Source organism: Rousettus aegyptiacus, unplaced genomic scaffold, assembly GCF_014176215.1.
Source record: "Rousettus aegyptiacus isolate mRouAeg1 unplaced genomic scaffold, mRouAeg1.p scaffold_m13_p_3, whole genome shotgun sequence".
In the NCBI taxonomy this organism is placed as follows: domain Eukaryota; kingdom Metazoa; phylum Chordata; class Mammalia; order Chiroptera; family Pteropodidae; genus Rousettus; species Rousettus aegyptiacus.
Genome location: NW_023416306.1, coordinates 1374301 through 1398154, shown reverse-complemented (window position 1 = coordinate 1398154; position 23854 = coordinate 1374301). Strand labels below are relative to the sequence as shown.

The window sequence follows — 23854 nt, the reverse complement described above, 5'->3', positions numbered from 1 at the left end:
CGCGAGGCCCCGGAGGTGCAGACGCTGAAGCCCACCCCTAACATTTCGGTGCCAAAGGTTTCAATCTGACTCTCAGAAATGACCAAAAATACCTAGCTCTGTGAAAAGAAACGCTCACTTCAGACGTCCTCGCTCAGCGGAGACGGGACGGGAGCCGGGCTCCGGGTCCCGGTTCCCCGTGGCCGGCGGCCCGCCCAGCACCTGCTCCTCAGCCGCTGAGCAAAGCCCGGCATGAGCCGGGCTGGTGGGGCCACTTCAGAAGAGAAGTTTAAAAAAAACATATCTGACGACCCACTGCTCCAAAGTTCCAATTAAAAAAAGGAAACCCACTTTCTCATTTTAAAACTCAAATAACACTTAAAAAATAAAAAGTGAGGCGGGAGGGGTGGCCGGAGGCAGCGTGGGGCGCGCCTGCCAGCGCCGGACTGTGCCCCGGAGCCCGGGCGCAGTGCGCCAGCCCCGACGGCGCCGGTCTCTTCACGCCGACGAAAGCGCGAGACTTTGCCCACAAAGCGCTGAAGGGGCAGCGGCAGGCGCTCGGGGGGGGGGGGGTGGTGAGCGCGGAGCTTTATCGGGGTGCAAACACACAGCTTCCTGGGCACTCGGATAATAATGACACTATCAGAGGAAATAGGAAAAGGGAAATTTATTTATTAACGAAAAGTCATCTGTGACTCCCTCTACGTAGTCAGCACACTTGCCACGAACACTTAGGACTGAAACATGCCGTCTCCCAAAGAGCAAGTGGGCTCTACAAGCAGCGCCTGTGGGCCGATTCAAGGGCGTCTCAAGGGCGCAGAGCCCCCCGAGGGAGGCGGCCCCCGGTGCGCAGCCGCTGCTCTGTAAACACTGACGGAGGCTGGCCCGGGCCTGGCACACACAGCACCCAGGCTTCTAAGCAGTGAGATCAAGCATGAGAAGGCCCGCGCCGGGCTCCCAGGGCGCGGCAGGGCGCAGCACCCTCCTGCCCTGGCCCGCTCCTCCTCAGCCCAGCAGCGCCACGGGGTCTCGCGCTCCCCCCAAACCTGGCTGAGGAGGACGGGGCCAGGGGCCGGCCGCCGGGCAGCGCGGGCGCCGCCTACGTGCGGTTCAGGGTCTGGAAGAGCCTGGAGATCTGCAGCATGACGGGCCCCGTGTCGGGGTCGTTCATCCACTGCGTGCTGTTCAGGGGGTTTTCCAGCATGTCTTCAAACGCTGTGGGGAGAACGGAGCCGGGCTGAGTGGCCGCGCCCTCCGCGGCACGCCGGGAACTGCCCATGGCTTCCCGATGAAGACGGGGTCCCCAGGGAGCCCCCGCCCACCACGCCCCACGGTGCCTGATCTGCTTATCACATCGGCAGGTTTGAAATAGGACAGTGTCTTCGTTTCAGGCGGGGCGGGGGGGGGGTGCCTGTGTCGCTGTGCTCACTGGCTCACCGATTCTGGAAAGCAGTTTGGCAACAGCTATCAGGAACCTTAAAAATAGTCACAGCCCGTGACTCAGTGATTCCACTCAGTCCCGCCCTGACAGAAGAATCAGAGGCACGAAAGACTGACATGGGGATACTGTTGCGAATTTGATAATCCCTAATTGTGAAAATCAGAATGTTCACTCTTAAGAACACGACTTTAAAAATACAGCACATTAAAAATGGAACTAAGCAGTTCTTTAAAATAAACGAGTTTTCTAAACAGTTTTATGAAATTGTTTCCCCAGAAAACAGAGGTGCCTTCCAGCAAAAAACTCTACGATCCACACAAACGCTGGCTAACCTGGCTAACCTGGCTAACGGGAAGGTGAGCACACGGCTGCAGGGCGGTGGCCGCTGACACCTGGGCAGAGGGTCTCGCCAGACCCCGCCACAGCAGCAAACTCAGTCTCCAGGGGAAGCGGCCCAGGCTTCACGGAGAGCATTTACTCAAAGAACCCGCAGTCACTCAGGGTCACGTGGGACCGTGGCCCGTTCTGCGTGTGATCTGACAATGCTCCCAGCCCTCAGACAATCCTCAGGGGTCCTCCTGATTGAAGTCCTCTGGAAACCAGTTAAAAATATCAGAAGAGAACCCAGAAATACAACTTGGCGTCTAGGACATCAAAATATAAAGTATGGCCACATGGTGGACTTTGTGAAATGAGATGGGAGGGCCATGTCCCTTCTCCTCGAAGCAAACAGCAAAAGAATCCCAGGGGAGAAGGCGCTGAGCAAAAAGGTTAAAAAGGGAGTTAAATGTGGAAAACCGCGCAGACGAATATTTATCTAGGGACGGGCTTCCGTGTCCATGTCTGAACCAAAAAGTGCCACACAAAATGAGCGGGCAAAGAAAAAGTCTGCAACATGTGACAAGGGGTGGACATCCGTAACGTGGAAAGGGCTGTTGACACGGCCGCGGCTAACGTCGCGGCTGAAGAGCAGGCGGCAGGCACGCGGGGGCACTCTGCGACGGAGGACGCGCGGCCAGCCAGCGGGCACGCGCTCAGCCTACGCGCCGGAAGGAACGGAAACGAAGTGAGAGGGCCCAGGGCCGTCTGTGGAAGGGGGCGGGTGGGGACGGCCCCGGGGCCTGCTCCGCCCCGGAGGCTCGAGGCTCATCGGCTGCACTGCCGGCCGGGCGAGCGGGCGGCCAGGGTGAGCGGGCGGCGAGTCGGCCCATGTTGAACATGCTCCGTGTTCCCTGACTCGCCCATCTGCCCGCAGGCGCTGACCCTGGGCAACACGAGCTGCACCCGACGCGGCTGGCACGCAAGCTTTACCGCAGCAGCAGGTCCAAGAGCAACAGAACGAAGAAAAACTTAAATGGCCGGAAACAGGGAAACGTTTGTTAAGCCACTTGCCGCTGATCTATAGTATCAAACAGCTGCACCCACTAAAAGCACGAGCAAAAGCACCCAGCGTGATGGGCGAACACCGGCCCGCACTGCGCCAGCGCCCGCTCCGCGAGCCCGCGGGGGTGTCGGAGGGAGGCCACCGGCGGGGGCGAGAGGCGACCGCGACTTGCTTCTTCACGCTTTCCTGCACTTTCCAAATTTTCTATAATTAATAGTCTGGGTGACGGTCACTAAAACAGCATGGTCTCAGAAATGTCTGACCGTGCGCTCCAGGGAACGGTGTGACGGGCCACTCTGGTGCCTGCGAGACGGCCGGGAGAGCCCCGTGCCCGCCGCGTGCGCGAGGCCCGCCGCGTGGCCGCCCTGTCGCCGCCGCGCCCATCCACTGGCCTGGCAGCAGCGCACACTGCGCGGCCTTCCCACGCCGCGAGCTTCGGCGCGGAGGCGCGAGGGAGCCGGCCGCTAGCACGCGCGAGCCGTGCAGTGGTCCCGATGGGCGCGGATCTTCCTCGGCCGGGCCCGACACGACCTCGGCAAGTCGGAACAAGCCTGCGGGCGAGCACCCTCTCAACAGGAAAGTATCGAGAGAAAACCCTTCGGGAGCGCCGGCGACCACAGCGTCCCCCGGCAGTGCCTGCGTCCTGCCCCCCACTCCCCAGCCAGCGTCAAGGGGGCGCACGTACCCAGCAGCGTTTTGGGGTTGGTCAGGCCCAGCTGCACAACCGGGTTGTCCAGGATGGCCCGGAAGAGCGGGCTGTCGGGGTCGATGCCCTGGTCCAGCTCCTCGGGGGAGGGCTTCCGGTCCCCCAGCAGCCACTCGCACTGCGGAGGCAAGAGCGACAGGCGGCCGTCAGTTCCCTCTGCGCCCACCAGCGCCGCCCGACACGGTGCTGCCCACGGAGGACAGGCCGGCAGAGGGAGGGGCGGGCCGGCCTGGTTTTTGGGCACGCCCTGCACTGCGGCTCGATGCGGCAGCGGTGACCCGTCCATTCACGGAACGGAGGCCGGCGGCACCTGCCCGCAGCACGGGGACGAGGACTAAGGAGCGCACAGGCCCAGGGCCTGACCGAGGCCCTGCACGCTCACTGCGGAGTCGGCCGCGTGTGGCGCAGCCGCGGGCACCTGTCCTCCCTGTGTGACCACCGGCTCTCTGAGCCGCACGGGGACGCGGCCACAGCCAGCGTGTGCTCCCAGGACGGGGCTCGACCTCGGCGCTCGTCTAAGCAAGTGAACAAACGACACACTCGGGAAAGGTGCGCTTTTCCTAGAAAGCCGAAGCCCGGAGCTTCTTGGCGTTCAGGTGTCACGGCACTGGAGCCGCCCGCCGCGCGGTTTCACCGCACGGGGCGCATGCGGACAGCACGGGCGGGGTGCGCGGGGGCCGGCACGGCGGGGGGGGGGGGGGGGGCGCGGACGGCACGGGGGGGGGGGGGGGGCGCGGCCCGGGACTCACGGCGGCGCTCTGCTGGTTGTTGCTCACTCTGAGGGCGTCCATCACTTCCTTCTCGTCGAAGCCCATCTCCATCAGGGACACGACGGCCTACGGGAGGGCACACAGAGCCTCAGCACCACGCGGGGGCCACGCGGCCCCCCGAGGAGCCAGGCGGCGCCTGCATGGTCACTACGCGGGTCACGAGGGTGTTTCGACACCGACCCGCCGGGGAGGCCGAGTCCAGCTGCCTCCTCGCAGCACAACCGAAACGCCTCCGGCTTCCTGAACCAGCCTCGAGGGGAGGCCTTCTCGCGGGCAGCGCTGGCACGGGGTCCTCGAACTCGAGGGCTGCAAGACCTCGGGCTCTGCAGCTCCGCACACGCCCCATTCACTGTCCCGTCCACAGCTGGGAAGGGGGGGGCAGCGCAGCAAAACGCCCACCGGCCTCCAGTCGAAGCCCTGCTCTCGCCAACCCAGTCGTCCCAGGAACTAAGCTAACAGCTCGACCCTTGCCAGCTCCTCCCCAGGCAGGTGCAGGGTCGCAGGGCAGAAAGGTGGACGCCCTGGCCTGGCTGGCCGCCACACCTATAGGACATTCCCGCCAGGGGCGAAGGGGAGGAGTGGTGGCAGATGCTGACCCCGGCAAGGAGCAGCATCAAAGATGACTAAGAACAACACCGCCCAAAAGCATTGCCCGGAACAAGGGCGAGGAGCTGACCGGCCGCAGGCCCACACACAGGGGGCACGGGGCTGCCCGCTGACCGCAAAGGGTCCCGCGCATGGCCACCAGACCAAACGGGTGCCAGGGCCAGACACGCACGTGGCCTCCGGAGGCACTTCCCTCTAGACCGGGACGCACCAGGCTAGGACGAAACAGGGCACTTCTAGCGCACAGTTGAACTCACAAGAAAGGAATTCCCCCAAGTGACGAGAACAAGAAGAAACAGGAAACTAGCCAATAAGAGGGGTGCCAGGGCCTGGGGTTGGGGTGCAATGTCCACAGAGACAGGACGTGGACCCTGGGTCCACGCCGGGTGGGGAGCTGGAGCTAAAACCAGGACGTGGAAGGGGGGGGCGGCCCACGGAGCAGGCTCCGGTGCCGTCGCGGCCCGATGAGCAGCACACGGGGCCCGTCGAGTCACACGAGGTGGGCCCTGCACACGCCGAGAGCCGCGCCCCGCCGTGGGGACACAGAGCTGACGCGGCTGCTATGCGAGAGGCAGGGAGCGTGCCGGGCGAGGAAGAGCGCCCCAGGAAACACCGAGGTCCTGGGCAGGACAGAGCGGGCAGCAGAGAGGGCAGTGTGAAGGCAGCAGGCGCGGGGTGACGGCCCCGGGAGGGGCGGCCGCGGGGGGCGGCACTAGCGTCGGCTGGCCATGCGCCGCCAGAGGCCCCCGGCCTCCGCTCGCCGCCTGCGGCTACGCGAGGCACCCCACTCGGCACGTGCACCCCGCCCCAGGGTCACGAACACTCCTAACGCAGGCAGGAATCCCTTGTGAGTTTTCCAGCAGATGACGGATGTCAACTAATCATTCAGGGGAAAACACAGCCGCTGGAGTCAAGGGGAGCACCTGAACCTGAGCGTGGGGCCCCCGGGCCTCAGCCGGGTCCCGCCCTGGGCCCCGGGCCGGCCGCGGTCAGTCCAGCGGCGCGTGCCTCCGGGGGGGACGCAGCAGCTCTGCCTGGCTGCTCCAGGCCTGACACACGTACCCGAGCGTCGGCCCGAAACTCCCTTTTCCTCCGGATCTTCTTGAAGATTTCCGTCAGCTCATCTCCGGCCTCCTCATCCCCGTCGCTAGGCCCAGCCGGTGCCTCGGCCGCCGCCTCGGCCGCCGCCTCGGCCCCTGCCTCGGCCCCCGCGGCTCCCGGCGAGGCTCGGCCTGGAAGAGGCAGGTCTATGGTGGGGTCTTCCGCGTGCTCGATCAGCCACTCCATGGCCTGGGGCACCAACATGCTGAAAGGCAAGGACAGACACCTTCCAGCACCGCCGGCTGTCACCGAGGCCCTTTTAAGTCCTTCACATCCCCAAGCAGAGCCACTCCAACTTGAATGGCCTCTCTAGCATGGGCAGCTGATCCTATGACGATGACTTAACTAACACCAGTGTGTCCAGCACCCGGGATGCACCAAGGCCATGGCCAGGACACAGAAGCCCACCTTGTGAGCAAAGGGGACCGAGCACGCAAGGTACACGTGAGCGCCCAGGACCACAGCAAAGGAGGATGCGGGCCATGCCATCCCTTGGTCTATGGGTCACTTGTCGGGTGTGAGCGGAGACACAGCTGGGCGTCTGGTGGACGAGCCCGTTCTCTCTCACTGCAGTTCCAGACGGAACTGGGGAAGCCTGCCGAAGCCACGGCGGGTCCCTGCTGGGACCGGGCCTCAGCGTGTCCTCATAAAACGAGGCCCAGTGAGAACGTGACGCCCCCTCCTACATCCCGTTGCCGGAGGGAGAGGCCACTCCAAACCGCGCTGGACGCCGAGACACGTCCCGACGGCACCCCTCTGAGCCGCGCGCAGACCTGAAAGAAGTCCACCCGAGCTGGGGACGGGAGAACGTCACCTGCGGGGAGCCCCAGGGGACCAAGCCCCGCGCCCAGGCGGGGACGGCCCGACGTACTGGTTCAGCCGGAGGGCCTTCGCGGCCCTGCCCTCGGGAAAGCCCATCTCCGTAAGCTGCCGCAGGGCCGCCTCGTCCACCCGCTCGTCCTCGTCCTCGTCCAGCATCGCTGCGGGCGAGACACGGCACCGGTGAGGCCCGGGCAGGGCCCGGGCGGGAGGGGTGTTCGCCAGGGCCCCTGGGCGCAGCGCCTCGCCCGGGCACCGCACGCTGGCGGCGACCCTGACCTCAGAGAACCTGAGACGGCCGCCAGTCCCCGCCCGCACAGACGGGGACGATGGCACGACACCGAGCAGGCGCGGAAGGCAGACCACGTGCTCTGGGTGCTCCCAGTCTCGGTGCTGCGGGAGGATGCCGCAGGCGGGGAACCGGGGTCCGGACGCGGTTCCCGCCCCCCCCGCCCCGGCCGGGCGCGTACCGTTCGCCTTCGTGAAGAGCTCGACGGCGCCCGGGCTGAGCGCCAGCAGCTTCTGCGCCACCTCGATGAGCGACAGCAGGATCTTGCGGAGCTCCGTCTGGAACTGCAGCGAGAGAAAACGGGCCCGTCCACCAAGCGCCCGGCGCGCCCGCCCTGAGCGCCAGGCCCGGGGCCGGACCACGCTGCCCTCCACGCAAGAACGTCAGGGTCCAGGGTGCCGTGAGGGCCGGGGGGGGGGGGGGGGAGACGCCGCGGGGGCCTGAGCACAGGGCAGGGCACAGGCTCTGTGGGCACAGGACACGTGGTGACCTCACGCGCCCTCTACCCAACAAGCCAGGTGTCCGGCCCCCAGTCGCTGAGGAGGCTGAGAGCCCCTCTTCGGCTCCCGGGAGACAGGCTGGCCCCACAGGCTGAGAGGCGGGCCTCTCACGCTCGGCTGGCTGGAGGAACGACGGGCAGGCAGCGTCTGTGGCAGCCTGCCCGCCCTCCCGACAAGGACGGCGGGGTGCTGGGGACGGGATCTCAGACGCCCTATCCGCTGGCCCCCAGTACCGCGGCAGCCTCAGCCATCACATGAGACACCATGTCGGGACTAACACGGGGGCCGGGGAGAGACATGGGGCCAGAGTTCAATGCCCTGGTCAACGCGACAGAACTCTCTAGAAGAGCCCCGGAGAGCGGTCTGCTGGCCAACTGCCCCGGGGCCCGCAGGAGCACACTGAGTCACGGCGTCAGTGGGGGACCGGGGTCATCTCCGCTGCACCGCCCGCTGGTCCACGAGGCACCGGAAGTGCTCGGCCCTATGACTCGGAGCTCTCCAACCCAAAGCAACGAAGCCCCGACAGACGTCTCCCTGGGACGAAACGCTAACGTTTTCCCCAAAGCTGCCACCCTTCAGGTCCTGCCTTCAGAGGTCTGGTTAAACCTTTTACTCTAGAAGTAACTGTAGGTTTACAAAAACATTGTAAAGCACACGGGGTTCCTGTGCCCCGCACCCCACGCCCCCTGCAGCACTCACGTCTCTCACGCCGGTCTGGACCACGGCCCGGTCCATGTTGCAGGGCGGCAGGCTGGCGGTGGCTCGGGCTATGGCGTCTCTATCCGGGGCCTTCTGTTCTTGCTTTTTCTGCACAGGAAAGCCGTGAGGGCCAGAAATGACGGTCGGAGCACCGAAAGGCAAGACCGTAGCTGAGCCGGCTCCAACCAAGAGAGACGCGGTCCCCCGGGGAGCCGGAGCGCCGGGAGGGTTCCCAGGGACTCTCCGCACGCCCTCCGCCACAGAAGACAGTGCTCGGGGCGCACCCCCACCTCCATCACCAGACTGGCCACGTGGGCCAGCGGGGAGGACAGGCTGTCTCTTTCGGTCACAGAGTGACCGTCACACAGGAGCTGCAGCTGGGCTGGGGCGAGGCTGACTTCACGGGAACCACGCAGGCCCACGGTCCAGTCCAGCGGCCCGGAGGCATGCCCCCAGCCCTCACTCCTTCTGGAACGCCCCCACCGAGCAGCAGAAAAGGGAACGAGATGGCGGAAACTCACGAGAACAAGGATGGGGGAGGAAACCAAACCGCGAGTGATGGCGACGCTGCCCGCAGAGCGAGGACACAGGGACCCGGAGCGCGGGGAGATGCAGTCCGCCCAGAGGCCCGGCCCAGGCCGGGGTGGAGGCGGAGGAGGACACCCCTCTACCGCCCCACTCAGCCTGCCATACCACGGAGGACGGAACTTCCTCCCAGGCTCTGCAGAGTTGGGGAGCGGCACCGCCCTCACCCCCAACAGCGAGACCCGCCGCTGAGCCACTGGGCGGGGCAGGCAGCCACGGGCGGGAGGGGCACGGCGGCTGGGTCTCGGCCCCACGGTGAAGCCGGCACCGCGTGCCAGGCATGGGGAGTTGCCCGCGGGCCTTCCAGTGCGCCTCACGGGGTGGGCAGCCGAGGAGCACCAGGGCCGTGAGGAAAGCCTCCGACGTGAATGCAGCCGCCAAAGCAGAAACGGGCAAGGCAAGGACGCACGGGCCAGCGACCGCAGGGCCACGAAGAGCGGCTATCCACCCGAGACAGCAGAGGAGGGCGCTGCACAGGCGAGCCGAGACTGAGGGCCCCACAGGGAAACCTGAACACAGCGCGGCCCGACGGGAAGGGCCGCCGCGGAGCTGGGAGACCGCCGAGGAAATCGCTCAGAAGCGGGTCCGCGGCCAACAGCGGGGGCTCCGAAAAGAGAACGGGAACGGGAGGAGAGCAACGACAATGCGGGAAACCTCCGGAACTCGAGCACGTGAAGCTCCAGCCTCGGCGTGCCAGGCCGTGAAGCGGACAGAGCCGTGTCGGGCGAACCTCGCTCCGGAGCGGCAGGAGGACCTGGCCGGCCCCCAGCGGCGTGGGGGCGGGGACGAGGGTGGAGGATGGGGCGGCCACGCGGCACCTGCAGACAGGGACCGGCACACGCTCGGCAGCGGCCCCGACGCGGACGCAGGGCCTGCACTCCACCTTCCCTTCCCAGATGCCAGAGACCAGGCTCCGCCACGCGAGGGGACAAGCTGAGAGCAAGACCCTCAGTTCTGTGGTCGGCAGGACTCGCGACAGCCCCAGGTCCTGCCTGGCGGTCTGCCTGGCACAGTCCCTGGGCCTGCGGGCAGGATGGACACACTCAGGAGTCAGGCCATTCGTACGCACAGCCCGTGTTGAGGAAAGGATGAGTCCCCTGGTGGGCCTGACCTGCTCAGGCTAGCCTTGCAAAAACGAGGCTCTTTCAACACGAGAAATTCTGCTGCTGGCTCTGAACACACGGGACTCAGGACACAGGACAAGGAACCTGGGCCCTCAGCCCTTCGACTGTAGGCCTGGGCTCCGGCCGAGTGGCGCATCCGCAGAGCCCCTGGGAGGACTGCAGCCCTGCCCACGCCTGCACCTCAATCGGAGACCCAGGGCCACAGCCCCGCTGCGCCCCCGGACTGCTGACCTGCAGCCTGGCCGCGAGCACCGTGTGAAGCTGGCGAGCCTGTGGCAAGGTGCTTGGCGGCAGTGGGAGATGCACATAGACCCGCAGGACTCGGAGGCTGACACGGGGGTGGGTGGCAAAGCCCAGGCCGCACGGCGGGCCTGGAGGTGACCGAGGCCGGCGGACGCGGCAATGGGGCAGGGGAGCCTCCCTGGGAACAGGAACTGGCAGGGGGCCTCACACATGCAGCCCTGTTTTCAGAGAAAGTTATCAATCCAGGTGAAAAGTCTGAAAAAATGAGCGATAAGCCTATAGAAAACTAATGAAACGAGACAATTGCTGACTCTAGGGAAAGGAAGTTGCATGAAAAGGATGATCTTCGTACCCTTTGCTCAGAGCAGGAAAAAGCTTACATACGATACCAGTGGAAACTGAAATTTTCTTCGGCCAACATCATTGACTAACACTTGTGGGAGGAGAGGGGGAGGCGAGGCTGGGGGGAGGGCGGTACCCGGACAACCACGAAGCGCCCAACACTGATCATCCAAGAAGCGAAGGTGTGCGTGCCATTCAGACACCGGGACAAGGCTCCCCAAAGGGACAGGTGGCGGCGGTACGTGGTGCTGCCTCCCAGGAGCGTGAGTCAGGCGGGGTGGGCGGCTACTCGCTCCCGTTAAAATATTTATAGTATGACTTGACTTTTTAAATACCTGTTACTTTCACCTAGAAATTAATAATTCACAAAAACAGGCGTTGACACCTTGCAGCGTTTATTGTGTAGACGTGCAGGGAAAGGAAGGTTGCCAGTGAGGTCCACAGCACCCTGCCGGGTAGAGCCACGGTGGTGGTGGGGACCTCGCCGTCTGTGTTAGCTACAGCGACCAAAACCACAACTTGAGAGCGGGATCCCACTGGGCACCGCTCAGATGGCCCTAGGCAGAGGCAGGCCCAGGTCTGTTTTCTGGAGATGAGGCTTGCTGGGCTTGCTTTGGGACCAGGTGTGGCCGCAGATAAGGAGGGTGACTGAAGCCCAAGGGCACCCCTCCCTCTCCACCCGCCCAAGCCAAGACCCTGAAGCAGCTCCTCCCACTATCAGCCTGGGGCCCAGCCGGCATCCTCTGGGGGACTGCCCTCCCTACCCCTCCAGAGCAAGAAGAAAAAATTCAATCCCCTGGAGCAAAGGAAGGAAGAAAGGGTGAACTTGAACTTGAACTTGCCCTGGCTGCCCATCAGAAGAGCACACTCAGCACAGGGCACCAGCACGAGTGAGAGCAGAAGGCCTGAGAACAGGAGGCCCCCTCCACCACCTGGCAAGCTCTGCACACTGCGGCCAGAGCAGCCGCTGGGGCCCCCACCCTGCAAATGCCGAACCGCGGCTCCCCCGGCTCCCCCGGCTCCCCCGGGGCCCTTCCCCACACCAGGGGGACGTGCTCCATGGGACATCCGACTCTGTCCTGCCAGACGCTGCGCAGACAGGCGCCCCCGGCCCCGGTGCCCGCCGCCCCTCTGCTCTGGGACTCCGTTCTGTGGGGCGTCTTCAGCAACCTTCTGAGCTTTCCGGCAGGGCTGCAGCGGGTGCCCGAGGAGAGGGTGACGGGCGCACACGCAGGTGCGTCTGAGGGCAGCGTGACACGTAAGCCCCGCCTGAGGGGCCGCCACGCTCCCTTCCTCTGCAGCCCCGAAAGCAGAGCCAGGTTTCCCTGTGCCAGTCACATGACCAGCAGGCAGGAAGGGCATCGGTCGCCCAGCTCGGCTATGACAGACAACCCCCTGTGACCGCGTCTCCTGTAACTACGGGCTCACACGGCGCGTCTAACGGCCTCGGACTCTTGCTAACGCGGATCTACCTTTTCTTCTGCAGAGACGTCAGCCATCTTCGGAAGTGGAGACGGAGCACGCTTCTTTATCAACAACAAGACATCTAGGAAAAAAAATGTGTCCATCGAGCTGGTTACTGCTTCGCACCCACAAGACGCCCCAAGGAGAGAAAAGCAGCCCCCCCACCCCCGCCGGAGCCTCCTAACCAAGCGTCTGCATGAGCCGGCCTTTCCCTCGGCGTGCACGCCTGCACATCCCCGGCTCAGGTGCAGGCTCAGGCCGGCAAGGACACAGCTGTGAGTCCCCAGAGGTGGCTGGCAGCCCAGGAGGCACGCACAGCCCAGCCTGACAGCCGCGCGGAGAACTGGCCAACGCCGTGCAGCGAGTTCTCGCTCCTACCGGCCTCCTCGGCCAGCCTGCTCTGCCGTGTGCGAGGTGTGAGGTGCGAGGTGCGACTAGCCACCGTCCCCAAGGGGTCAGCCGCCCCACCCCCACCCCCAGCTCTGAGCTCGACTACCGCACTCGATGGAGGTCTCTAAGCAACGCTCTCAGTAGTTTCAAAACAGGTTAAGAGAATCCAGGATCGAAATCATCCTCTGAATGCCACAAAGACACCAAGGTTTTCGCCCTAATGCCTCTGGACACAAACTGAGTGACGGGCGGGACGTGAGCGTAACAAGAACGCCCCCTCGGACAGAGGCCCTGCCTCGACTGCACCTTCCAGCCCGGAGCGGTCCCTGCAGCGGCCCCGGAGCCCTTGGTTTTGCTTTGAAACATCTGGCGCCTCGGCTGGATGCTGTCTGTTCCGTTTCGGTTTGGGCTGGTTTCCGCCGACACTCCGTCCGGCGCGGAAATAAAACCACTGCAGCGGACCGGTTTTCCGCTCAGCTCCAATGCCAGCCGCGGCGCAGCGCGCAGGGGACCCCGCCCCCGCGGGCACTGACCTTGGTCTTGGATGTTCTCCTCCGAGATGGTTCTGGTGTCACTCAGCACCCTCTCCGAAGCAGCGTGTATTAATTTGTGGTGCGTTACACTTTTGGGGTCTTCTAAGCTCCCATGAGCACACTGGGGGGAAAAAAAACAAATGTTTCAAGATAGAAAGTAAACAGACCCTAACACTGATCCGTAAGGTCATGAGACCCGGCACCCCAAGCACACCAGGAAGCGACCAGCTTTCCTCACGAGCTAAGAGATGGAAGTGTCAACAAAAGCGAGGAGGTCTCGCCAGTGGCAGGAGCTAAACGGAATGCCACAACCCGACCCCCTAGGCCGGCGGTCTGTCCACCAACCCACTGGGACTTCGGAAAGAGGGTCACAGCTTGACATGAAACACCCTACAGTTAACCAGCGGCAACCCGAATTGCTTCCTTAGGCTGGAAAGATCTAGACAGTAATTTTAAAATGAAAATAGGTCTGTTATGTCCTGAAAATTTAAAGATCTAAGAACAATTTATTTTCCTTTGTTCCACAGAAGGGAGCGGAGAGAGACGGCGGGCAGCAGCGAACGGCGCCTGAGCACTTCAGTGCTCACAAAACCCCGAAGAGACAAGCCTGGAGTAGGCTCGGCTCCCGCTCACCGAACGACAGCCACAGAGATCCCAAAGCGAGCTACAGATGCCACTGGGCGCTCCCTGGGGACCGATGGCACACAGCTGTGCCTCACTGACCAGGGCCCCGGAAACCCGGGAACACTGCCCCACGTGGGAGGCACGAGGGGCAGGACCCAGGGCGCGGGGCACCCTCCGCCCCTGTGGGCGGGGCCTGGCAGGCCCTGCTCATCGCCACGCCCGGCCCTCTGACTGGCGCTGGCCTGCTGCCCGTGGTTATGCACTGTCACAGTCACAGTCCCCAGACGACGAAGTGCTGTTCCCTCGGCCTTCCAATCGCCAAGCAGCTCGGCACTCTGTGACGGGCGGCCAACGCCAACGGGACAGTGGGGATTCGTGCCCCGAAGCACTCACACGGTCGGTCTGCTTCGCCGCTTCGCCACCTGACCAGCTGCGGCCCCTCGGGAGCCAGCAAGGCTGAGCAGCGCGGGGCGGAGCGGGGCACGCCCGAACAACTTAGATAAGACCAGCAGAGGCTTCTGCAGCCCGGGCTGGCACCCTTCGGCTCTGACAGCCCGCAGAACGCCGCTGCTGCCCGAGGTGAGGCGGTGGGACACCTGAGGGTCAGGGAAGTGGCGGCCGGCGGCCGCGACACCTCCTGGGCACCCTGGGCCCCTGCTGCCCGCACAGCCGCGGCTGGGCGCTGCGTCCAGGCTGGGCGGCTGCAGAAGCAGCTCTCAGGATGTGCCCACGTGCCCTCCCCACAGCAGGCGGGGCACACCCCACGGGAGGCGCCGCGCCACCCCCTCGGCCAGCACAGAGGCTGAGACAGAGGCGCGCGCACCGCCACCGGGAGGAAAAGCCTCGGCGAGCGCGCCCCCTCGCAGCCCTGGCGGCTAAGAGTGGCTGGGTTCTCAGTAATCCAACACTGAAACAGGAAAAGATGGTGGAGGCTTCGGCGGCCACCGCAGATGCCCACGAAACTGGCCAGGTGGCGGGAAAGGGGGCGCTCGGCCGGCAGCAAGGGTCACTTCCACCGTTTACGACAGGGCAGAGAGCCGCCCCCACCTCTTCTCCTGAATTCAGCCAAGGCTCTGCTCCCAGAAATACTGGCTGTGCCGCTTCCAAGTCCAAAATCTGCAGGCTAGCTGATGAGACGAGTTCAGAGCGCAGTCTAGGAAGCACGATTTCCCAGAACGACCCTGACGCTGGTTCCCGACACAACGGCCTGCAGCACGTCACCAGCGCGCCCGGGGAAAACCACGCGGGCGTCGCCCACGGGACGCTGGCGCCTTCGCTTGGTGCCTCTGTTCTCAGCAGACTGGGCGAGGCCGGTGCGGCAGCAAAACACCCCACGCGGCCCCTGGCTGGCCGGGGGCTCGGACACCCACCCAGAACGCAGTCGGGGCTTCGACGCCTGCCGTGGTTTGTCATTTGAAGCCACACCTTCACGTGTCCCAAGACCTGCTCACGGCCACACTAGCAAGTACCACGTCATGTACTGGAAACGCCAGGAGAGCTTACCAGACACAGGACACACCCCACCACGTCACAGGTGTCCTTTTTTAGGCTCGTTCACCTCCCACTGACCCCACACAGGACGGCTCGCACTGCCCCTCCTCCACTCCCGAGGGGCGGAGGACACTGGGGAGCACACGGCAACCCCATTCGCACAGAACCAGAGAGGCCCGGCGATATGGCACTCCGCTCCTGAACCCCTTCAGTAAAGCCACGCAACCCAGGAGCACTGTGGGGCAGGGACACTCACCCTGTCCCCTCGCGGGGAGGAAAAGCGGAAGTGACACCGGCTTAGCGGGCACCAAGGGGATCTAGGAGGGACAGAAACTCGGACACACACCTGCCTCGTTGCCACACCAGCATGACATTTGGACGCTGGATTCCAGGGTGACAGCCAAGCCCACGACTTGAGAATTCCCTTTCCACCCCCCGCCTCTGACCAGCTAGAGAGGCAGCGAGCCCACAGACCGGACACCGGGCGGTGGGCACGCTCTCCTCTCGACGAGCTGTCGGGGTGTGAAACCCTGCAGGCGGGACCTCCACACCTGGAGAGACTGCAGCTCGGAACAAAATCTCCATTTAAACTAGGGTAATGCCCCAAATGCCAACCGGCCATCTCAATACCGGCTGGAGTAATAACTACGGGAGGAAAATAATTAGCATCCTACTGAAACTGGCTGCCTCATTAACCCACGTGCTCCCGAAATTCATTAGCAAGCATCCGCGAGTCAATCAAACAGTTCTCATTTCCTGTTCCCCTTCATAAAATGATATAATAGTTACATAGTTCTGTACCATTAGTGAGCTGCCCTAAACGCCACACCATCTGGCCCCGGACCCCTCCAGACCGGGCCTCAGCCGGCGCCACGCCACACCGGTGCAGTTCTGGCAGCCCATCCCCGCTTCCTCCGACAGCCCACATGTTTGTTGTGCGCCCACTACGGTCCTGGTCCCCTGGGAGCCCCTTCCGGGCCGAGGAGGACAGCGCATCTCGGTACCCGGTCTGGGGCCGGGCGCCCACGGAGCCCCAGCCTTCCCGCCCAGTGCGGTCTCGGTGGTTACTACAGGCGAAGCCACACCGCTAGGTCAGGAGAACGAGAAGGCGGCCAAAACACACCTCCCTCCAGCGTGTGAGCACCGAGCCCACCTCCTCGGTGTCACTCACACCCAGCGTGTCCCAGAAGGGCTGGCTCTTTGGCCTGCCTAGGACAGAACACCTCCACAGAACTAACTCACAAAGGTGATCCAAAAGTATCTCTGTGGGTAGTTACCATAACTGGGAGTTTATCCTTGGAGAGGACACTTAGCTTTATTTGAACAAAACACCTTGTCACAAGTATAGATATGGCACTTATCACATGGGATCCACTCTGAAAGGCTGAGGCCTTCTTTAACCTAAATTCTGACAAGAAAAAAAAGACATCGTGCTAAGTAAAGAGTTTCCTTAGGCAGCCGGAGTCACAGATGTCGGCCCGCCTTTCCGAATGGAGTTTACTGAGATAACGACCATCACGAACTAGTTCCAAAACTGAGCAACCTAAGGGACTAACTACATATACAAGGAGTATGTCACATAAAAAATAAACTTTAAAAAGTTATCTCTCTGCGAGGAGACACTTCTCTTTGGACCTACCCACTTAATCAATTTAAAGCCACCGAGAAAGCAGCTGCACTATTTTAGGTGACCCCAGCTAAGAGGCACAAGTGGCCAGAGCCAGGTCCTGGCCGGCTTGCCAGCCAGTGGGAAACAGCTCCAAGGGGCAGGCTGTGCAACGAAGGGCAAGGGGCCTCCCCACTGTGGGTCCCCTTCTCCTGGGGCACTAACTCCCAGCTCTTGCGGGAGCGGCTGAAAAATTAAGAACCTCGCCCAACAGCCAAGTCAGTACACATACTGGCAAACCAGGAGGCCCTGCTCCCCGCCGCGACTTCGCTCCCCCCCCAGCCTCAGTTTCCCGACCTGTCCCTACCTCCCGAGTTGCAGAAGTTAAACGAGAGGGCGGAGTTTAAAGCGCTCAGCCCGATGCCGGGCTCGAGGAGGAGCGTCTAGGAGGTGCTGGGGGTCGGGAAGAAGGGTGGCTGAGAAAAGGGGCCGGGGGCGCCTCCCCAGTCCCGCGGAGGGAGAGGGCGGCACGGAGGCCCGGGGCGGCGCCGGCCTTACGTGCTTGAGGCAGCGCTCCTTGAGCTGCTCCACCGAGGTGTCCTCGGTCGCCTCCTCCAGCCACTCGGCGCCGTCGGACGCGCAGATGTGCAGCCGCAGCACATTGCCCGCGAAGATCTTCTCCTCCTGCACGAACATCGCGCCGCCGCCGCCGCCGCCGCCGCCCGGGCCTGCGCCCGTCGCCCGGGCCCTGAAGGTCACCGGGCAGGGCGGGCGGGGCGGGGGCGGGGCCAGGCCGCCCGCGCGCTCGCCCGCGGGCCGCCGCTGCCCCGCCCCGGCTCCGTCGGCCGGCCGCCTGTCACTCGCTGCGGCCTGAGCGACAGCCTCTCTCCGTCGCCGCCGCGCCGCCGGGAAGTGCGTCACAGGGCGCGCCCGGGGCACGCCGGGAGATGTGGTTCTCCCGCGGCCGCCTCGCTCTCGCCGCCGCGCAGGAAGTGCGTCACAGGGCCGGCCCGAGGCATGCCGGGAGATGTAGTTCTCTCGCCGCTCCCCTAGTACCGCACCTGACTGCGCTTTGCAGCTCCGAGCCACTAACCGCGCTGGACTATTGAGCCTGCTGACCCCATTTGGAGATGGGCTCCAACTGTAAAATACACACCGGAACTCCGAGAGTTACCAAGGAAAACAAAATGCAAAACACAGCATAATGTTTTAATATTGACTACATGTTGAAATGCTAGTTTGGATGTACTGGGTTAAGTAAAATAGACTGACGTTAATTTCACCCGTTTCTTATTGCTTTTTAAAGAGGTGGCTACCAGAAAACTTTTAATTGTATGTGTAACTGCTATTGTGTTTCTTTGAACTGCATTGCTCTCGAGCTGCATTTCCTCAAGGTGTGGTCCCCAGGCCAGCAGTAGTGGCAGCGCCCAGCCACTTGTTAGCAACTGGGGTCTCCCGCCGGTCCCAACCTTCCCTCCCAGGGCCTCCCCCGGGGACTGCAGAGCTGCTGACTACACTCAGGTGGGCTTGTCAGCACCCGGAGGAAAGGAGACCACCTCTCATTTCCTGTGGGGCGACAAATATCAGTGCTGCAGACAGGTGACAGACCTGCACTCTCTCACTCATTTCATTCATTCAGAAAACCTTTACCGAGCAGAGGTGAGTATGACACAGGTCCTGTTCTTGAGGCTGGCAGCCTGCGTGGGGAGACGACAGTCCCAGCAGCCATGGGGAGACGGTCCCAGCGGCCGTGGGGAGACGGTCCCAGCTGCCTTCGGTCTCGTCTCCACACCACTTTGTATGCACGTCCTCATTCCTCCTTTGTGATTTTTCCAGCCACGTCTGAATTCAGTCGGTCCGGTCTAGTGTTTGCTGAGTGGCTCCGTGAGTCAGACCACCACTCACTGGAAATACAGTAATGACTGAGACTGGAGACTGTCCTGGGGATGGTCTGTCTCCCATGCAGAAGACAGACTGTTACGCATCTCACAGGACAGGAGACCCTGGGCCAGCAGGGCTGGGGGAGGCAGGGTAAATAAGAACAAAATCAAGAAAGACATGAGTGCTCCCAGCTCCCAGCTTGAGTGACAGGGCACAGGGCACACTTGGATGTGCAAGGGGACGACCAAATGAACGTTGCGGGAGGCCCTGAAAGTGCGGGGCTGACGTCCAGGAGACTTGGGCTCTGGCCGGGCACTGAAAGTCTTTGGGAAGAGCCCGAGCTGCCCTGGGTGGTGGCAGCCAAGGGAAGGACCCCACTCCTGTGGTCTCCCCACAGCCTCTGACTCACACCTGACTCAGCCCCTGGACCCCGAGCAGCCATCAGCCAGGCCGAGAAGGCTGGGGTGCTCCAGGCCTAGCCCAGAGGGGCGCCCACCCGGCCCTCCTTGCCCACAGAGTGGCCCACCCCTGCAAGGTCCCAAACCTTTCAACGGCGGTACCTCAAAGCGGCCACGAGAGGGCAAGGGCGAGCTGTGGTCCTGCCTGGGCTGGGCGGGTGGGTGACTGGGAAGGAGCAGGTGACAGGGGACATGGCTCCAGGCATCCCCTTCGGGGCCGCTGCTGGGAACCTGGGGGACAGGGGGTGTGCCCGACACCGAGGACACAGCAGCTTGTCCTGTGGGAAGGTAATTACATCCCCCAGGGAAGGTAATGGGAAGGGACAGTGTAGGATGACTAGGAGACCACTAGGCAGCAAGCAGGGGTGAGGGTGGGGGCACCGAGGCACTCCAACAGGAGGGAGCAGCCTCCACCCCCCTGTGGGTGCGTTGGGGAACCCAGTCTGAATAGCACAGCTCTGGCCACATGCCCCGCAGTGGGAGACCCTGGCCTAGGAGGAGGAGGGTCAGTGTCTGATCACTCGGCCTGTTCTCAGCAAAGCCAGCGCCAGGCTCTGCTGCTGCTTCATCTCCCCCCACCCACCCACCCACCCACCCAATCTGGCCTCCAGCACCGCCTCCCAAAGGCCACCAGATGCAAGAGTGTCCTGAAGGGCGGAACGAAGGCTCTCAAACCAGGGTCTTCGACCAGCAGGAATTTGCTGTCCCCTAGTGCTAGAGTGCACGAGTGTGAGACCCAGGCGCCGGCAAGGCTGGGTCCCCAGGGGCTGAGAAGGAGGGTGTGTCCCAGGACTCTCCCAGCTCCTAGCGTCACCAGAAACCCTCGGGAGCCCTTGACTTGGGGCCACCTCGCTCCGATCGCTGCCCCATCTTCCTTGGCCTCCTCTCTGTGTGACGATCTCTCTCTTTGGGTCTCTGTCCTCTCTACTTCTTAGGGGACACCCGTCATTGGATGGAGGACCACCCTAATCAAGGATGACCTCATCTCGAGATCCTTAACTGATTACATCTGCAAAGACCTAATTTCCAAATAAAGCTGTTCTGAGCTTCCGGGTGGACACGAGTTTTGGGGGACCCCTACTCAGTCTGCCGCCGAGAGGTCACGGACACTTACCAGTGTGGAGTGTGTTTGTGTCTGCACAAGGGGAGCCTCCCGCAGCCTCTGGCCTCATCCTCTGGGCTCCGAGCGGAGGTCAGTGCCAGAGTCACCACCATGTGTGTGTGGGGGGGGGCAGTGCTGGGACACAGAGCTGCCTGCATCAAGGCCCCCCGCCCCCCCGTCCCCGGGAGCTCAGGAAATGCGAGTGGTCCCAAGGTTAATAAATTATTACATTAAAAATGTGCCCTCAAAGGGGCCTGAAAACAGGAAAGTATTAAGCACCCATTTCCTCCTCAGAGTGACAAGTCCATTTCCCTAAACTCCTCGGCGCTGACTTAACCGAATGATAATCTCCAGGCTGCTGCCACTTCCCGCGAAGTCGCAGCTCATGAATATTCCGGCGTTGCAATTTGCTTTTTAAAAGGACGGACTTATTATTTCATTTTTAAGTTTGCTGTCCTGAATAGTAATGTTGCAGGCCCCCCGAATGATGAAACGGTGCTCGCTGTTCTGGTCAGCCAGTTCCCGGGAGCCGGTCCCTGCCCCGCAGGGGACAGCGTGGGATGCCAGGCCTTCCGTCCTTGGCTCCAGACACGCAGTCAGCCCACGGGACGAGGCCGAGCGAGCACTCGGTGTGCTGTGCCCCCGCCTCTGCCCTTGGCACTTCAGTTTGCGAGCCAGCCTGCACTTGGGTGCCACGTCCCCGTGGCCCTGTGGATCAGGCCGCAACCTTATCACTCCAGCACAAGTGTTCCTCCGTGACCGAGCCCACCTGGCCACCCCTCCACCATGCCTGAGTTCGGGGCCCTCCTGGTGCCCCTCAGACTCAGGACCCCTGGGGTCAGAGCCCAGGGCTTCGCATCTCCCCAGTGTTTACACTGGCCTTCCCGCAGGTCTGATTGTTTCGGGGACCCCGGCCCCTAATTCAGGGTTTGCACAAGAGCAAGTAGTCTGCCCAGCTTTCTGTCACTTTGAATGAATAAAAAGATGAAGGAAGGAATGAATGAATGAATGAATGAACGAACTCCTATTGGAGGGGCTGTGACAGGTCCTCCCTGGGGACGACTCCACTCCCCATTGCCCGCCACAGTGACACACACTTCCGGGGTCCCACAGTGCCCACATCCGGGCCCGGGCAGGGGCTGAGCAGTCGCTACCTCGGGGGCGGGTCCTCCTGCGACAGTCGCCCTTGGAAGCACGGGCCAGGGCTGGGGGAGCGGGTGCCCGTGGGCAGACAGTGCGGTGCTCACACAAGGCTTCGATGCCCCAGGGGGCAGACGGCTGTCCCGGGACCGGGGAGGGCATGCTGTCACCGGACACCTCCGACCCTCCCTGGGCGTCCGGTGGCTGAGAATGAGAGGCCGGGCCTCCCGAGGCTCAGTTTCTGGGAGGCTGCGTGCGCTCCGCTGAAACGCCATTTGCAGAATTGGAAGCGATTTGTCTCAGGACGCCATCGGCCCTGTCAGGGGGACCTCAGGGGGCAGAGCGGGCTTGTGCACGAGTTCTCGCCCCCGGCCCTGCCAATAAATGGCAGTCGAGAATCCCCTTGCCTCTCTGCAGCCAGAACGGCGAGTTCCGCCCGGGGACTGGGGCCACCAGGTGAGAATGAGGGGTAAGGACGTCTCAGAGGGGAGCAGAACCTCGCTCCGCCCTGAGCTGGCCGCACCTGCGCCCCTCCGGCCCTTGCACCGATGGGTGCCCTGTTTTAGGAAACCCCCGTGGTCGCGGGTGGCGTCGAGAGGCCCAGAGAGGGGCAGAGCCTTCCCAAGGTCATGGGGCAGGGCAAGTCTGTGCAAGGAGCAGGACGCAGGCCCCAAGGGCTTTCACCACCTCCCTCCTCCCCCATGGGGAGGGGCGGCCTTTCTGTGCGCGGCCTCAGGGAGGAAGGACGCGCAAAGGCGGGTCTCGCCAGGCACCTGCCTGCTGCCGCCAGAGCAAGGTGCAGGCGACCTCAGAAAGGCCCAGCACCACCCACTCCAGCGCCGGGCAGACTCCGCCCGCCGAGCGCCATCGGGCTCCGCCGTGTCTCTCTCCGAGGTGCTGAAACGCGCCCCCTGCACCTGGCCATCCTCCCGCAGGCGTTCTCCCTTCAGCCAGGGCCGCCTGCGGATTCCTGTCCCACCGCCACCCCCCTGGACACGCAAGGCCTCTTCGCCTGCCCTGCTCACCATTCTCGTCTTTTCATTTTTAGGTTTAAAATCGCGGTATGTTAGACACAATGAAAAATCGACCGTCTTACTCATGTTTGAGGGCGGAGTTCAGGGGCACTGGCTCCCATCCCCTCTTCCAGTCCCGGCCCCCACCGCCTACTTCCTGCCTCTGGGAATGCGACTCTCTAGGGACCTCGCAGGACTGGGGTCACACAGGGTGTGTCCTGTGGCTGGCTCGTGTCACGCACCGCGACATTTTCGAGCCTCATCCGGGGTGTAGCAGGCGTCGGAATGTCCTCCTTCCCAAGGCCGAACGACGCCCCCTGCGCGGAGCGACCCCGTCTGGTCCGTTCGAGCCTCGGTTTCCGGACTCGGGCGGCGGTTTCCACTCTGGGCCCCGCGAGCGGTGCGGCTGTGGACGGGGCGTGCCGACCTCTGGTGGTGTGCACCGGGGTGTGCACCGGGAGCCGCTCGCGGGGCCCTCGGCCAGCCTGTGTTCCATTTTTCGGGGACGGCCGGACTGCTTTCCGTTGTGTCCGTCCCCCAGATGCTGCTCGAGGCCCGGGTCTCCAGTCCGGCCGGCTCTGGGCGTGTTCTGTCTGCTCCGTGGCGGCCGCCCCGGGGGGGGGGGGGTCCCCGTCCTCGCTCCCGCCTGCCGTTTTTGAGCCTCATCCCCTGTCTGTTCAGAGGCAGGTGGGCTGGCAGCTGAGGCCCAACGGAGGTGGACCCAGCCCCTCACCCTGAGGCTCGCCACCCGCAGGACCTTAGACGGTGTTGGGGCGAGTGAGGGGTGGCCCTGCGGGGGGCCGAGCCCAGTGCGAACACGAAGGCATGGCAGCTCTGTATCGCCACTGTCACGCGGGCGACCGAAGAGCCGGGAGGCCATGGAGGGGCCGGCAGGGCGGCAGAGATGGGCGGGGGCGGCGGCTCTCCCTCCACCACTGTGTCCCGAGGACGGCACCTGGGCCCCAGGGGCCGGGCCAGCTGTGGGAGCTGGAACCATGGGGGGCGGCCGGTGGGAGCCCCACAGAGCCCCGAGGGTGCACGTGACAGGCGCGGGTACGCGGGAGGGAGGTGGCGGCCACTGCTCCCACCCTGCCGCCGGCCCGCACGCTGCGCACACAGCGATGATCTAATGCTCCTCCGTCCTGCGATAATGGCCCCTGACGATGCGCAGAGGAGCTGGAGCTTGGGCGCCCGGCGCAGGAAGCGTTCGGCGCCGTTTCTGGGAACACAAGACAGTTAAGTGACTTCCTTGCTGAATATTTCATGATTTACATTAATGGCTTTCTGGTGTTTTCCATAACAAAACTATCCACATTCTGATGGGTTAAAATGTGGTTATTCCGGCCACTCTCGCCCTGAATGCCCGTCCTCCCCGAGCGCCTGGCCCACTCGTCCCTCTGTCAACCTGACTCTTCTGCCCAGGCACCCACAGGACCTTCAAGGTCCCTGTGTCCTCGACAAGGCTCCCGTCCTCCGGGGCGGGTGCCACTCGCCTGCTTGTCCCGATGGCCTTTCACGCAGCGGGGCTCGGCCACGCAGCGGGCAGCTCGTGCGACAGCGCCGT

At 63.5% G+C, this 23854-nt stretch overlaps 1 protein-coding gene across 2 annotated transcripts; it reads right to left on the bottom strand.

Moving 5' to 3' along the window:
• Nucleotides 1–631: 631 nt before the first annotated feature.
• Nucleotides 632–17479, bottom strand: UBAC1 (UBA domain containing 1). 2 transcript variants are annotated; one of them, XM_016153029.2, is made up of 10 exons: nt 17255–17479; nt 12976–13096; nt 12061–12134; nt 8295–8402; nt 7277–7379; nt 6802–6967; nt 5949–6192; nt 4260–4346; nt 3490–3628; nt 632–1194 (listed from the first exon to the last, which is right to left on the bottom strand). In XM_016153029.2, exons 1-10 carry the CDS (start codon nt 17390–17392, stop codon nt 1079–1081), a joined length of 1296 nt encoding a protein of 431 aa, XP_016008515.2. In that variant the 5' UTR covers nt 17393–17479; the 3' UTR covers nt 632–1078. The 2 variants fall into 2 exon arrangements, with proteins under 2 accessions (XP_016008515.2, XP_016008516.2); XM_016153030.2 differs by having other exon boundaries at nt 6859–6967; nt 17255–17392.
• Between the last annotated feature and the right edge of the window lie 6375 nt (nt 17480–23854).

Bases quoted from the DNA above. Each gene is read 5' to 3' on its own strand.
- UBAC1 (XM_016153029.2), bottom strand. From the start codon at position 17,392: ATGTTCGTGCAGGAGGAGAAGATCTTCGCGGGCAATGTGCTGCGGCTG. The intron at 8,403-12,060 runs GTAGATCCGCGT...TTTCCTGTGCAG, and splicing joins ACGTCTCTGCAGAAGAAAAG to AAAAAGCAAGAACAGAAGGC. The intron at 1,195-3,489 runs GTACGTGCGCCC...TTCTCCCCACAG, and splicing joins CAACCCCAAAACGCTGCTGG to CGTTTGAAGACATGCTGGAA.